This window comes from Choloepus didactylus, chromosome 15 (assembly GCF_015220235.1).
Source record: "Choloepus didactylus isolate mChoDid1 chromosome 15, mChoDid1.pri, whole genome shotgun sequence".
Lineage (NCBI taxonomy): Eukaryota > Metazoa > Chordata > Mammalia > Pilosa > Megalonychidae > Choloepus > Choloepus didactylus.
Genome location: NC_051321.1, coordinates 64,960,742 through 64,977,500, shown reverse-complemented (window position 1 = coordinate 64,977,500; position 16,759 = coordinate 64,960,742). Strand labels below are relative to the sequence as shown.

General features: G+C 36.4%; 1 protein-coding gene across 1 annotated transcript in view; it reads right to left on the bottom strand.

Moving 5' to 3' along the window:
• MYPN (myopalladin) overlaps nucleotides 1-11,678 on the bottom strand; it is a 71,984-nt gene extending 60,306 nt beyond the window's left edge. Inside the window, exon 1 of the mRNA XM_037804763.1 lies at nucleotides 10,771-11,678. Coding sequence (XP_037660691.1) covers nucleotides 10,771-11,672 — 902 coding nt within the window. The 5' untranslated portion in view covers nucleotides 11,673-11,678. The remainder of the gene's footprint in view (nucleotides 1-10,770) is intronic.
• Nucleotides 11,679-16,759: the final 5,081 nt, after the last annotated feature.

Below are 16,759 nucleotides of genomic sequence, written 5' to 3'. Positions count from 1 at the left end.
AGTTTATTGTCTGTCTTTCCCCACCTCATCTAGTGTGCAATAGGGCAGGAAACTTTGCTTTGTTTACTGATGAACACCCACCATCTGGAAAAATGCCTGAGGAATAAATGGGTGCTGAATGAGTTTTTTTGAATGAATGAACAAATGAATGTATCAAATTTTCTAGTTTTGTTGATGATGCAATGTACTCGAATCTTTCCAATTTTACACATCTTTTTTTCTTCTGTTTGCTATGTTAATCTTTCTTCCAAAATAAATTCTTTAATTTCTCAATTTGGAATCTCTTTCATGGTGCTGACTTTCCTCAGCTCTTTGAAAATATTGCTTTTTAATGAATGTTGCTTCTGATTACAAGAGATTTCTAGTGATTGTGTCTCTCCAGTACACATCTGCTGCTCTGGCCTCTGTGCAAATGATTGTGCTCATTACTTAGTCCAAGCAGGGGAAGAAGCACTGACCTACAAATCTGCTCTGAATATAGTTCCCAGACTAATCATCCTAATTGCCCCTGGGTCCCCTCCCACTTACTGTATCTTTTGCCTCTGAGCCTGGAGCACTCCCAGAAGAGTTCCTGGCTCTGCAGCAGTCCTGTCTGGAATATGATTTGGGCTTTGGATTTCCTTGACAATCAGATTTCGTCTACTTAGAGGTAGGTTTACCGTGAAGCTGATGAGGCTTCAGATTTCCTTACCTGCATGACCCCCTTCCGAGGCCCTGTACCTAATATTTTATTCACAATTTTGTATTATTTATCTTAAAGAGGGTTTCCCAAATTATATAAACTTCAGGACACACAAAACTTGAATCTGTCCCCTGCAGATGCTGTCTGCTTTGGGGTAATTTCTAAAAATTTCATGTTTACAGATGACATTCTACTTTGTCTTCCGATTAGCTTCAGAGTGTTGGGAGGGAAGGTACATTCATGTGCTCAGTCTACCATCTTGTTATGATCTCTCTATTAATTGTTAAATCACTTCTAATCTAGCTTCTGTACCAATCACTCTCAAAACTATTCTTACTGAGGTCACCAGTGGCCTCCAGGCTATTAACTCAAATGACACTTTACAGTTTTCATCTCATTTGACCTCTAATTAGTATTCAATGTAGTTGACTACTTATTTCTACTTGAATTAACTCCTCTTTTCATTTTGTTTTGTTTTTAGTAACTGCCTTCATCTTTCTATTACCATTTGGGATGGACCTTCCCATTTTCCTTTGGGGGATTTTCCTTATCTACCCAATCTTTAAATGTTGGAATTCCTTGGCAACATGGTCTAGAAAAGAGTGATACTCAAAATAATTAACAACAGATTCAGAATGAATGCCAGAACCAATCAGAAAGATGCAAGACATCAGCAGCCTGTAGAGCTATACTGGTTGTACTGACTAAATATTACCCTCTGGTCTTGTGACCAATTCTCTTCTCACAAAAGTATGAGAAAGAAAATTACAGGCCAATTTCATCCTCAAACAAAAATGCATAAACTCTAAACAAAATATTAGCACATCAAGTCTAGCAATATATAAAAAGAAATAGATTATGAACAAGTTGTGTTTATCCCAAGAATTCAAGGTTGGTTTAAAAGTATAAAATCAAAATAATTCATCATATCAACAGGGTGAGGAAAAATTTGTATGGTCATCTCAATAGATGCAGAAAAAATGTTTGATAAACATTCAACATCCATTCCTAATTTTTAAAAATTGTAACCTTCCTTAACAAAAGAACTTACAACAAACATACTGTTTAATGGTGAAAAACAGAAAGCACTTCCTTTAAGTTCAGAAACAGGACTAGAGTGCCCACTATCACCACCTCTATTTGATATTATACAAGAGGTCTTAGCTCAACAAGGCAAGAAAATGAAATACAAGATACAATATTAGAAAGGAAGAGCCTCCAAATAAACAATCTATAGATAAATTCCCATGAATTTAGCAAGGTTGTTGGTTCGAAAACCAATAAACAGAAGTCAATTTCATTTCTCTATATAACAGAGAATGAAATTTTTTAAAAGGTATTATTTATAATAGCATAAAAAATGAGGTACCAATGAATAAATCCAACAAAATATTTGTAAGACCCAGAAAAAATTATGAATCTTTATTGAAAGACATTAAAGAATGCCCAAATAAATAGAAAATAACCCTACTCCTGGATATGAAGCCTCAATATTTTGAAGACGTCATGTTCTTCCCAAATTGATCTATGAATTCAATGCAATTTCAAAATTCTTATTGATTTTTTAATGGAATTTGACAAGGTGATTCTAAAATTTATATTGTAGAACAAAAGGCCAAGAACAGTAAAAAAAATCCTTAAAATGAAAAAGTTGGTAATTAAGAACTATTAAAAATCTGTTGTAATGAGACAAAGAAATCACAGGAAAAGAATGGAGAACCCAGAATTAGATCCACATATTTATGAAATTTTGATTATATTGATCAGTAGAAAAAAATATACTTTTTAACAATTGGTGCTGGAACAATCCGTCATCCAATCTAAAAAAAAATTAGAAAGAAACAGGGTTTCTGCCTCACTACATACAGAAAATCAACTTTAAATATATTGAAAACTATAAAAATTTTAGAAATTCAAAAATATGGATTCAAAATGTGAAAGACAAAATTACAAAACTTTCAGAAGATGATATAAGAGAATATGTTTATGAGCTTGAGGTTAGGAAGAATTTCTTAAATACAAAGATAAAAACACAAACCATAAAGGAAAAATTAATAAATTTGACACTAAAATTGTCTAATAAATTTGGCACTAAAAATGTCTAATCACCAAAAAACACCACTATAAAGTAAAAAGACAAATCAAAGTGGGAGAGCATAGTTTCATAACATATATACCATATGACTAATATCCAGAATATTTTAAAAAGTGCTACAAATCAATAGGAACAAACAAACCAATAGAAAAATGGGCAAAAGATGTAAACAAGCCCTTCATAGAAAAAGGAATCCTGAATGGTCAGTAAACATGAAAAAATGCTCAACCTCGTTAGTAATTATGCAAAAACCAGGAGATAACACTTCATAACCACTAGATTGACAAAAATTTTAAAGTCTGATAATATTAGTATTGGCAATGACGTAGAACCAGAACTATTATACAATGTTGGTAGAAATGAAAATTCAATCAAATTCTTTGGAAAACAACTTGGTATTATAGAAAATTGAAGTTGTACATACTCTACAAGCAATTCCATGCCTAAACACACTCATGTAGCAGAAAAAACTTGTGCACCAGAAGAATGTATTAGAATATCTATAAAAGAATGGCTTATATTATGAAAAAATATGGAAACAACCTAAATGTTCATAAAAAATATAATAATCTAGCCATACAATAAAATACCATGTAGCAATGAAAATGAATGAATTAGAGTTACTACGTGCAACAACATGGACATACACTTTTTTTTAGAGAAGAAGAAACAGAAGAACATATACATTATGATTCCATTTATATACAATTTTTAAAACGTAAAGCTTACCAATATAATTTTTTTAAAACTTTTATTGTGGAAACTTTCAAACATTCACAAAGTAGAGAGACTAGTATAATAAATCCGCATATCACTCAGTTTCAACAAATTATCAACAAATGTATTTCTTCTGTATTTCCTACATTTCTCCATGTTGGGTTATTTAATACAAATCCAGGCTTTTGTGTCATTTTCACCTGTAAATACTTCTTTACCAATATTGTTATACAACCATGACCCATATGCTATACAACGATGAAGAAAAATGATAAAGAAAAAGATAAAGAGAAAATACATGTTTTGGCATAGTGGTTACCTATGAAGGGGAAGGAAGTGATAGCATCAAGAAGACACCAGACACAAAAATAATGATAATGTGAGCATGCGGATGTTTGTGCTACTATTCCTATGCCATACACATGTGTTAACATTCTTTAGTACCTGTTCAAAATGTACTTTAAAAACAATTAAGAAAATTCAGCCTGGTGAGCTTTAATTCATTTGGAGAGAGTGTATGAGGTTGAGAAACCAATATAAGGCTGGTAGTCAGATTGGTAGACAAGTGAGAAGAACTTCTATAGAAACCTTTGGAGAGCTTGACCTGTATTCCCTGGAGTTCGTAGGTTTACAGAGGCTTATTCCCAACTCTTGCCTCAAAATCTTAAAGATGAAAGGCTTTCTGGCATTGCCCAGGAAGGAAGAACAAGAAAAGAGAACTTCAGTGAGAGCAGCTTACTTTCCAGAACTTGGAAGGGCAAAGATGTGGGTTTTCCCACAGGCCAAGTGGACACCACAGATATTAGCCTAGGTTGTCATCTCAAAAGAGACCCACCCCAGAGGACCACCTGCCAGAGTAGGGTGACTCCAACAACATGAGTCTGTGTGTACTTCTGGATAAGGACTAAGGAGAAGGTGCTAAAATGTTAGCTGGAGATTGCAACAACTGGGACAAGGAGGAGAGAAGAGGGAGTTCTTAGGGGTGAAGAGGGGAAGGTTTCTCTATAGAAATTGCAAAAGTGCTCAGCACAGAAACAAACAGCAGTTTGTTAAAACAGATTGCTGGGCCACACCCCCAGAGATCCTGATTCAGTAGGTCCAAGGTGGGACCAGTGAATTAGCATATCCTTCAAAGTCCCAGGTGATGCTGATGGTGCTGGCCCAAGGTCCATTTTGCCTGTTTTAAGTCATTCTTAACAATCTAGCCTCTGCTCCCTCTCTGGACCATCTCAACCCATTCCTTCCTCATTCTTTATGTTCCAGTGACATCAGTTCCTTCAATTTCTTAAACTCAACAATTACCTTGCTGCCTCAAGGGCCTCAAATGTGCTATTCCCACAACCTGCAACACTTTTCCCCACACCCCACTCTGCTGGGCTAGCTCCTAGTCATCCTTTATATTTTAGATTAAATACCACTTTTCAGGAAAACCTTCCCCAAAATAAAACCTTTGCTCCCTTTCCTATAAATGCCCTCCTTTATAATACTGATCACAATTGTAATTAGATAATCACTTGTGGAATTTTTGTTTACTGTCTGTCTCCTTTACCAGGACTTTAAGCTCCATGAAATCAGGGAATTTGTCTGTTGTATTCACTGCTTTATCCTAAGTACAGTGCATGGCTTAGAATAGGTGCTTAATATTTGTTGGATGAATGAGTGGACTAAAGTGTCTAGATTTTTCCAAAAGGTGGGGAAAAAACCCTAAATAATATAATATGAAATTTCCCTGTATCGTTTAAGATACACCTTTTCTTTATATCCATTTTGTTTCCCTTTAATTTCCCCAGCATACTACTCGCAGGAAAATGTCCAGAAGCAGCACTAGCAAAACTTAATAATGATAGTAGGTATTGACATATATAAAAGGTAAATTTGTGCTGCTTCAGAAGGTTGTATACAAAGCAAACATACTTAGTGTGACCCAGCTGTACATTCCTGGGAAAAGAACTTGGAGTCAAGATACAAAAAGGGATCATGGCCATTTGCTGTGAATTCCTGCAGACTCTTTCATCTGTGGGTAAATCCTGAATGTATTTCATTCCCTAAAACAACTCCTCCAATGAAGCTATGTCCAAGATTAATATAGGATACAGGACCCCACCCCTACTTATACAACAATTTCTACCCAATTGACTTTGAAATCAACAATATACAAAAAAAGGACTTTTCAACTTTCTAAACTAGGGTTTTATTGCATTTTCTATTCTTGTTGACTGTGTTGTTCCCATGTAGCAAACCAAAACTTCTCATTATTTTATCTTAATGCATAAAAAATAAATTGGAGAAAGCCACTGAAGCAAGAAGCTGAAGGCAACTAAACCTAGAAGAGAAGGGAGAGACCAGCAGACGCTGCCAGGTGCCTGGCCATGTGGCAGAGGACCCAAGGATGGCCGGCAGCCAGTCTTAGGGAAGAAAGCATCATCTTGATGATGCCTTGATTTGGACATTTTTCTCAGTCTCAAAACTCAAAGATCAGTACATCGTGCCTGGTGAGGCCATGATGAAACAGGCACTTTCAAATCCTGTTATGTCTGAGTGAAGACTGGGACAACTCTCCAGAGGGAAACTTGGCAACATATAAGAACATTTAAAATGCACATAATGTGGTTCCAGCAGTTCTCCTGCTGAGGATTTATCCTATAAACACAACCCCTCATGTGCCCAGAAACTTATGTGCAAAATATTCACCAAAGCATTGATTGTAAAAGACTTCAAACAACTTAAATACCACCCAGTAAGACAATAGTTAACTTTTTAAAAAAATCCATAAAGCTTTTGTTATTTTACTCATACAAGGTATGTATCAATCAATCAATCAAACAAACAAATAAATACTCTGCAATCAGAATCTGTGCTCTACAGAGTCCTGGGTCTTGCGGAAGTGCCTCGGGAATTTCAGTGGCAAGAAAGCAGTAGCTCTCCAGGCTTCCACCACCCAATCCCTCTTCAGTCACAACAGAGCTAATTCTATCTTTAAATACACACACACAGACATATGCACATATATGTGTGTATTGGGGTAAAAAGTAATGTTTGTGTGTGTGTGTGTGTATGTGTGTGTGTGTGTGTGAGCGCGCGTGTGCAGGCGATGGGCTGGTGGGAGGTGGTGGGCAGAGAGTTATTGCTAAAAATTAGGTTGAAAAACACTACTCCAGTGTATCCCTACTAGAAGGTGGTTCCAAGTGTTACCTATAGATATACATACCCTCTGTAACTAGAGAGGTATTGGGTCATCCTTTTCCAGTATCCAGGTCACTTTTTGGCATGCCTCCAGTTACAGTACCCTCTCCTATGACCCTTAGTCCTGCATTTCCAACTGTCTATTAATTATGCTTCGTCTGACCCCTCAGATTCAATAGCTATATCCCAAATCTGTGTCAACCTCCTCCACAAATCAGTGCGCTCTTCCATTTTCCCAGTCCTTGCCAGCAACCACATTTTTCTGCCAGGAATGCAGCTTCTGACCTGGGGAGTACTTTTTTATTCATCCTTGCTATCCAGTCAGTTACCAAGTTCAGCTTGATTTCTTTTCTTTTAAATGTTGCTAACTAACATCTTTTCTCCTCATTCCCACTGCTCCCACCCTAATCCAGCCAGAGCATCCAGTGCCTGGGACACTTCCACAGCTTCTTGTGGCCTCATGGCTCCATTCTTTGCTGGTCTAACCCTTTCTTTCAGACTTATTCTCCTCAAATGCTCTCTTTCATCTTGTTACACTTCTCAAAATACAACCTTAAATGGTTTCTAGTTTGTTTTGAAACCAAGTCTAAACTACTCGGTTTTGTTTTCAAGGCTCTTCAAAATCATCTGACTGCACTCTTCTTTCCTGTTAGGTCACATAAAACATTATCATGATTACCATGTCTGTGCCTTTATATAAACATGATGAGTTGATCCTAGCCTGAAGGGACCCATCACTTCCACCTTCCTCTTCAGTCTTCTTTGTCTGGATTTGATGTTCTCCTGGACATATCCAAATACTTGCCATTTCCTGAGAATACTTACTTGCCTTTGGGTCTTTGCACTTGCTTTCCCCTTCTGCCCTGGTCTCCTCAAACTAAAGTGTCACCTCCTGGGTTAACTCTTCTTTTATCCTGTCCTCCAGGCAAAGTAACTCACATCTTCTTTTGAGCCACCATTGTATCCTATACATACTTCTGTAACAGCCCTAATTACACAACATTGCAATGTTTTGTTTACATGTCTCTCTGATTGCTCTACTAGATTGTGAGCTATTTGAGGTCAGGTATCTGTTGGTTTTGTACTCCCAGTATTTGGGAATCTCTCAGCAGAGTCACTTTAATAACTAAGAGGGTATTTGTTGAATGAAAAAAATGAATAAATGAGTCAATGTCTACTTAAATTCTTCTCACCCTTCAATATTCAGCTAAAACACCCTACCTCTTTGAAGCCTTCTTTGACATTTTTGTAATCTCCCACTTCTCGGAAGCCTGTTGGTACTTAACGGTTTTTTACTCACGGTTTGTACTAAAACAATTAGGACAATTTCTTAAATTGGATCGCAAGCTCCTTAAAGGCAGGGATACATACATGTCTCTGTCATTGCACCTATCATAGTGCCGAGCACGTAGTAAAAGCTAAATAAATATTTCCTTTTTGATTAGAGTTATAGAAATCCTGTGCATAGGAAAATAGTGACTACCAGATTACTTTGGTTTTTCAGGGAATGGATAACTGATATTTCTTCCTGCTTGCTTTTTCTTAGTAGTTCGTCGAATTCTTTTTTGTATGTGAGACTGTCACACTCAAGAAACAGGCAGGATGAGTCCTGAATGATTTGGTCTGATTAAAAAAATGTTTCTTGGTCCACTCTTCTACACTCAGGCACTAGTGGGTTGGACAGGACTAATCTAAGTAAACTGTATAGGTGCCACAACTTGAGAGTTCACCAGCTGACTGACCAGATACCACTGAGTGTGATGACATCTTGCCAGTGTTTCTGGCGAGTCCCAGGAAGTGTCATCAGGTATGGTTCGAGGAGAAGGGTAGACGCTGCCCTTGTGTTCTTCAATTCTGCTTCCTTGCTACTTCTTACACCAACCACCTCACTCCCAAATTAAACCTAAGTTAAGTATCTTGTTTTACTCTTTTTCTATCCATTAGTCCATTCAACATTTCTGTGTGACATCTATGGGCCAAAAGCTGTACTTGATGCTCAGGATATAAAGGCAAAGACAACAGAATCCCTGCCCTCAAGGAGGTCAGTTAGATAACCTGAAAGAAAAATGTTTGTGACATTGTAGACTCAATATTTAATATTGCCCTGTGTTGCTTTTGAAAAGCAAAATTCAATATATGAATATGTCTTTTGACCAGGATCCCTTGAATTAATGTGTACAAATAAATAAAAATGCTATTATTAATACTAATACTGTTACTCTCCTATAATATGAATAGTATGTAAGAAAAATATATGACACTGCTTACCTACCTAGAATAAACATTAAATAGAATGAAGTCATATTCTAGTAGTAAGTAGGTGGTTAGGGAGGTGAAGTAATTCTTGCACGACTTGAAATACCAGTAGTTCTCTATAAAAATAATACACTTCAACCACACTGTTCACATAGTATTACATTATAGTTTTAGAGAATGTCACTCTGGGGTCTAAGGCCGGTTCCAGGTTTTGTGGTTCCTGAAGCACAATATGGGGGACTCCAAAAAAAAATTAAATTAAATTAAAACACAAACTTAGTATAAAGCTTTGGAAATTGCCTATGCCAGTGAGGAGCCCTGAAGCTTAGGCTGCATTGGCTTCATAGAAAAGCTGACTGTGGTAGGGATTATTCTCTCTGCCTATCAGTCATATTAGGGTCAGACTTGAGCATTAGGAAGAATAGTGTTCATTAAAATGATATCAAAAAGTTTAAATAAATATAATACATGCAAATTGAGAAATTGGCTTTAGTCACAGCCTTTATTCTATCTTTATTCTATCAGCCTTTATTCTATTATTTGGCTTCCTTTAAAATTCAGAAAGGTATTCATTGAGTGTAGATCATAAATACTTTCTTTTTTTAAGATACAGGCTATAGACCTGCTCTGTCCAATACAGTACTCAATATCCACCTTTAGTTATTGGGCACTTGAAATATGTTGAGTGCAACTGAGGAACAGACTTATTAATTGTCTTTAATTTTAATTAATTTAAATTTAAAATCTGATAGTCAATTCCGTTACTGCAAAAATTTTTAAGTATGTTTAGAATGATTTGGATATGTAAATTTACTTTCCCAATTATAAATTTTATGAAATCTAAATACATATTATTTCCAAGGAAGACTTAGCATCCAAATTGAGATGTGCTGCAAGTGTAAAAGTCACACTGGGCATCTAAGCCTTAGTATGAGAAAAAGAATATAAAATGTTATTAATAATTTTTGTATCAATTACATATTGAAATGATAATATTTTCAATATATGGGTTAAGAAAATATATTATTAAAATTAATTTCACCTTCTGGACCCAACATCATGGGATTGAGAACATCTTGACCAAAAGGGGGATGCAAAATGAAATGAAATAAAGTTTCAGTGGCTGAGAGATTCCAAATAAGGTCGAGAAGTCACTCTGGTGGACATTCTTAAGCACTATATAGATAACCCTTTTTAGGTTTTAATGCACTGGAATAGCTAGAAGTAAATACCTGAAACTATCAAACTGCAACCCAGTAAACTTGACTCTTGAAGATGTGTGTATAAATGTAGCTTACAAGGGGTGACAATGTGATTGTGAAAGCCTTGTGGATCACACTCCCCTTGTCCAGTGTATGGATGGATGAGTGGAGGGATGGGGATGGGGACTGAATGAAAAGTAGAGTGGGATGGGGGGATGATTTGGGTGTTCTTTTTTACTTTTATTTTTTATTCTTATTCTGATTCTTTCTGGTGTAAGGAAAATGTTCAAAAATAGATCGGGGTGATGAATGAACAACTATATGATAGTAATGTGAACAATTGTTTGTACACTTAGGATGTGAATATATCTCAATAAAATTGAATAAAAAATTAATTTCACCCTGTTGTTATTTTTTTTACTTTTTACAAAATGTAGCTACTAGAAAATTTGAAATTTAAAATTCCATATGTAGCTAGTGTTATATTTCTCTTGAGCAGTGATGCTTTAAACTTGGACTGCTTTTCTCAAAGGGATTGTATAAAGTTTGAAACCATGTAGTTAAAAGATAATAATTTGGAGGACCAGAGTAGATGGAAAGTAATCACCAGGCATTACAAACAGGACATTTTTTACCTTACTTGAGGTGGTGGAATTCCTACCACTATGCAATCCAACTGTACTCGGGTTCCTTCTGGAACTTCTCTGCTCCGTAACTTTTGAGTGAACCGGGGAGGTTGCCCCAGAGGTTCCTCATAATACAAAGACGAAGGTGAAGACCCCGGGGTGGTATCTCCACCAGATGCCTCATTGGCAGCCTGCTCAGCTTCACGCCTTTTGGCTTCCTGCTGTTCAAGGGCATGATTCACTTCATTGTCTCTGGTATCTGCAGGAACGGGGATGGGAACCGAAGATCTTTCTCGTCTTTCTGACAAATCTGAGAGACTGGAGCTGCTTTCCTGCATAACTTTGTTTTGAGATTCCACTTTGCTCTTGTGGTTTTTGCAGGCTCGAGGTCTAATCTTTTTGGAGCTATGAGCTTTGAAAAGGGAGGACAACTCTTCAATGAAATCGGCAGCCTTATTTAAGAATACTTTTTTGGACTGGGTTTCAGAACTATACTGTGGTTTTTTTGTCTCCGGGGGGCTGTCTTTAGAGCTAGTAGGACTTGGAGAGTTATCTTGGCAGATCTTAGGGTCAAAACTTGGTTTAGGTGGATGTTTCATCTGCTCTGAAGAAAGACGTTTTCGAGCTTGAGCTTCATCTGCTTTCTCCAAAGGGTCATGATTGATGGCTAATCTTGCCAGATTGACACTTTCATCTAATTCTTCTTGGCTCAGAAAAGCTGAAAGATCTGGAAGGTCTTCTTGGCCTCCTCCTCCTTCAGCAGCTCCAGAAGGACTGCCAAAATGGAAAGGGCTGGAGGAAGGCCCTGCTCTACTCCTCTCGTTGTTTCCCTGATGTCTGGTTTCCGCTAAATAGCTCTCTCTTAGAAGCTGAGATATGGAAGTAGAAGCTTCTATGGTGTCGTCTTGCATGCTGTCACAAAATAATAGTAACAAAAGTTTGAATCATTTTTAGAAAATAGAAAGTCTATGGGTATTATAGCACAGCAGAGTCTTAAGAATTTGAAACTTATAACAAAAAATTGCCTAGTTGTGATAATTTTACAAATTTTGCTTTAAAGACCTATAGATTATTCTCAAATTGGAAAATAAATAGGAACTGAATTGAAAATATTAACATGGATGATTACCACTTTATTGAATGCTTTAATTGCAAGTTCAGTTATAACAGCTATTATATAACTAGAGTGACAATAAATACAATTTCAAAATCCAAATTTGATAATATCTATCAGGGGCTTTTAGTTATAAAGTGTTTTCAAACACAAATAGAGATTTCTCTCTCCACCTTCCCCTTCACTTTGAATATAAAGAATTACAGAAATCAAGAGATATTGACAACATAATCTCATCCTAGGTACTAAAAATACAGATTTGTTTTAGCTCATGAAAATAAATAGTGCTTTTTTTTTTTTACTAGAGTAAGCTAGTTAAATTCAATGCTGTTTATAGGCTCAATCTACTTTTAAAACTGAAGATTTTCCTCTTCAAATCATGTATAATTAATTTAATTTCCAAAGATATGACTTAGGGCTAGACTTAAAAAAATCTCTTAAATTAATGTTGGTCAAAAGAGAATATAGGAGACAGTGGAATAAGGCTACATGGTAGGAGATTTTGCACTGTATACCCATTCCTAAATTTTGAATCTTTATTATATGAATATATTGCCATATAAAAATAAATTTTTTTTCAAGTCTTAAAAAATAGTACAATAACTCTAGTTCAAAGGGCCCTTGAACTAGAGATTTTGGTAATGCAAGCTATTAATATTATACCATTTATTCATTCAAACATTCACTGGAAAAATGGCAAACTGTGGCCCATGGGCTATCATCCCTTTTCCCCCCATAAAAGATGCAACTAACAAATTACATTCCTCTTCCCATTGACCTTGACTTTCTTAACACTCTGTTCTTTCAGCCACCCCAATCAATCAAAGATGGTACTAGAGATGGAGACTATTGGCCATTCTTAGCTACTATGTGTTAAGCTTTGTATTAAGAAGACAGAGAGGAAAGTAATCTCCTAAATCTCTTCTAGCTTTAAGAGTATAGAACAAAACTTATTTCAGTTCATTCCTCTTCTTTCCCTTATACAATAACCTTACTATAAGGCTTCCTAGGAACTGCCATAGTTTCCAAACTTCTAGAGGGCTATCCAAAACTAACTTCTAAGTTGCTAAAGTAGGCAGTGACCTTGAAAGGGCAATTAGAGATTGATAAAAGGATCACCTACAGCAGAATATTTTTCCACATGCCTACCACAGTCTGAGATTGCCACTATTAAAAGCACTAACTTGGGTCAAATCTATTGTGCCTTAAAAAAAAGATTAAATTAAAAAGCAAACGTGTTAGGGACATGAATAAGCGTTAGCACATTGGTGTTTATGGTGGCATTATTCATGAATTGCAATGGATGGAGGTGGTCTAAGGGTACATCAACAAATGAATGGAGGGCGAACTGTGGTGTACATATGGAATATTGAGCAGATGCAGGAAGGCATGAAATTCTGTGGCATGTGACTGGGTGGGTGAACCTTGAGGATGTTATGTTGAGTGAAGTGGTGGTGGGGGGCAAGTGATGTATAGTCTCACTGGTGTGGACTAACTATAATGAGCTAAATCTGAGAATTGAATTTGAGAGCATGGGTTATCAGGAGATAGAAGGTGAGCAGAGATTGGGCAATTGATGATTAAGGAGTATAGAATGTTCAAATGAGGTTCATTGTGAAGGTCCCTAGATTGTAAGCTCTTATGGCAGTCACATCTATTCCTGAGTTTTAACTGTTATTTCTAAATTTTGAGATGCTGTGCTCTCTTTGTGCATAACCTGGTAGTTCCCTGGAATATTGGGTATCTGTGGGACACCTGAGACTCCGAGTTAGAATTCTGAAGCTCTGAAAGTCAGCATTACTCCATATAGTAACTGTTGAAGAAGGTGAAAAAAAGATCAGACTTCAATTAGAGATATGAATGAAATGGATCTGATTAGGACTAAGGTAAATCAGAATACAGGGTAAAGGATGATATTGTTGGTATTTTAAAACTTCAATTTCTGTGTGAGACCAAAGGAAAAGATGTTTATTTGGTCCAAAATTTAAATTTTCTGTAGCACACTATCTAATTTAACCTTTCTGGTCAGTTTACTTAAACAACCTAATTACATGGAACCTAGAATAGGGAATGAGATCTTATTATTCTGTAGAGGTTACTGTAATACCTGAATACATTCCAGAGTATTTGGGGCAGAAAATAAAAAAAAGTATTTGCAAAGTCCCCTTGAGGGACTGGGAGAAAATGTGGAACTATTAAACTTCCCTACCTGGGGAATTCCTGATATTCTCTCAAGCATTAGGGATTCCCAATTTAATAAGCTAAGCTCTTGATCTTGAGGCTTGCCCTTATGAAACTTATTTTTGCATTGGCAAAGCTAGGCCTGCTTGTAATTATGCCTAAGAGTTACCCCCAGAGAGCCTCTTTTGTTGTTCAGATGTGGCCTCTCTCTCTCTCAGCTAACTGGCCTTGGATCCATATAGATCTGCGTTCACATTTGGATTTCATCTCTTAGCAGCTATGTGACTTTGGGAAGATTACTTAACTTCTCTGGGCTTCATTTTCCTCATCTGTAAAACATGAATAATCTCTATTTACAGGAGAGTGAGGATTAATAACATCATGAATGCAAACTCCCTAAAACAGGGCCTTCTACTATAGCAAGCATCCAACTGATGTTAATAAAAAATAATACATAGGTAAAGGTGATGATAATATGGAAGAACTTTCATAAAGTTCGTATTTATGGTGGAAATTGAAAAGAAGACACTCATAAATAACCATTACTCTCTGCATTTAGTTTGTTGTTGGTTTTTTTTTTAAAGGAAAAAGCCAATTGAGTTATGTGCCTGTTCTGATGCATATGACCATGAAGAATTATTATGATAACAAAACTTGCAGGTATTCAAAAGAAATTATTTCTTTAATGTTTTAATGTAGTATTTATGATTCAACATTTTGGATTTAGACACACCCAGTTTTGATATTCCTAGCTGTATAAACTAAAGAAAGTTACTTAATCTCTGTAGGCCTCAGTTGACTCATCTGTAAAACAGGGATAATAACAGTAGCCATCTCATAACAAAGTGGTGATTAAATCAAACAAATGTACTTGGCATTCAGTAAACAGTCAATAAATGGTGGTTGCTGTGATTATATAACAACTATGTCCACCTATCATGGTTTCCATTTTATAGATGAGGAATGGAAGTAGAACTAGTGAAGTGATTTGATCCAAGGACAAACTCTGGAGAGAAACTGAACTCTAGAGAAATTAACTCTAATTAATTCAGCATGGTGGAATATGTGTAGTCTCATGAATGAGCTGTGTGGCCATGGGATCTTTGAGCACATTCCCTTCACTCAGACTACTCCCTATCCCCATCCCCTTCAGTACCTTACCTGGCCAAGTCCTACATGGTCTTGAGTTTTTAGCTTTAGATATTACCCACTCTGGGATTTCTTTCTTTCCCTGAGTTGAGTCACTGTCCAATGTGCTCCCAAAGCTCGCTATCCTTACCCCCAAACACAGCACTTATTACGACATTAAATGTGCTTATTTTTCTCTCCCTCACTTTTGTATACCATCATATCTGTACACACATGGCACATGGTAGGTGATCAATAAATATCTGTTGAATTCTTTTGTTCATTAGAATTTTCTGCTAAATCTATTATTTATCTTTTATTTTTTTAAATCTAGGTTAAAGTAGGACAGTAAAAGGGACAATCATATTTACAAAGAAAACTTACAGACTCAAGGAAAAAACATAAACTGGTAAAGGCAGTCATAACTTCAAAGTGACTTTTAAGTGAAAATTTATGGTAAATAAAACAACTAGAATTATGCTTTGGTTTTATACTGGACGTATCACAGAACATCTGATTATAATCAGAAAACCTGGGTTTGAATCCCAGCTCCAACACTAAATAACTTTGATAACTTGGACAAGTTACTTAATGTGTCTGAGCCACAGTATTCCTTATCTATTAATGGGAAAATAATGGTTCTTTCTCAAAAGGGTCTCAGATGAAAATGTGTATATAAATTGTTAAACTGATGAATATTACCTAAAATAGGAAATGCAAAAATTATCATTTTTTCTTTAAAGCATTAATTTAAAAACTATTTATTATGAAAATTGACTTTAGAAAGTTCCAGATGGTATTATGGATAGCCTACCTTCCATTCATTCATTCAGTAAATATTTACTGAGCAGCTACTATGTCCAGGCACTGTTCTAGGCACTGTGGAGTCAGTGATGAACAAAAGACAAGTCTCTGCCCTTGTGGAACCACCATTCTAGTGTGGAAGATTTGAAAGCTAAGAGGAAAAATAATGTAAGGCAGGGGAATAGAGAATAATGTAACTGGGAGAGGTGTGCTATTTTAGCTGGGAAGGTCAGTTACAGGTTCTAGATGCTGTGGATAAATTAGCCATGCAACCCATCTGTGGCAAAGAATTTTCCTGACAGAGGAAAAGGTAATTGCTAAGGTCTGTGGCAGATGAGTGTTTGGTGGCTTTGAGTCAAGCCCTGTGTGCTGGGAGGTGAGTGGAAAAGAAATGTGGAAGGAAATGAGGTCAGAATAGTAGTCTGGGGCCAGGTCTTGCAGACCATGGAAAGGACTACAAATTTTATTAAACGTGTGGACAGGAAGCCATTTTAAGGTTTTGTGAAGCAGATGACATGGTTTTTAAAAAGATCCATCTGGCTGCCATGCAAAGAATCAGTTTGAAGCAGGGCAAGTATGGCACTGAGCAGGCTAGTTAGGAGACTATTGCAATATGCTATGAAAGACATGACAGTGGCTGGGAACAATGAGTATAGCAGTGGGAGGTGGTTAGAAATGGCCAGATTTGAGATAACTTTTGAAGGTAGAGCCAGTAGGATTTGCTGATGGATTGAAAGTGGGATATTAGAGAAAGAACAGTCAAGGTGACTC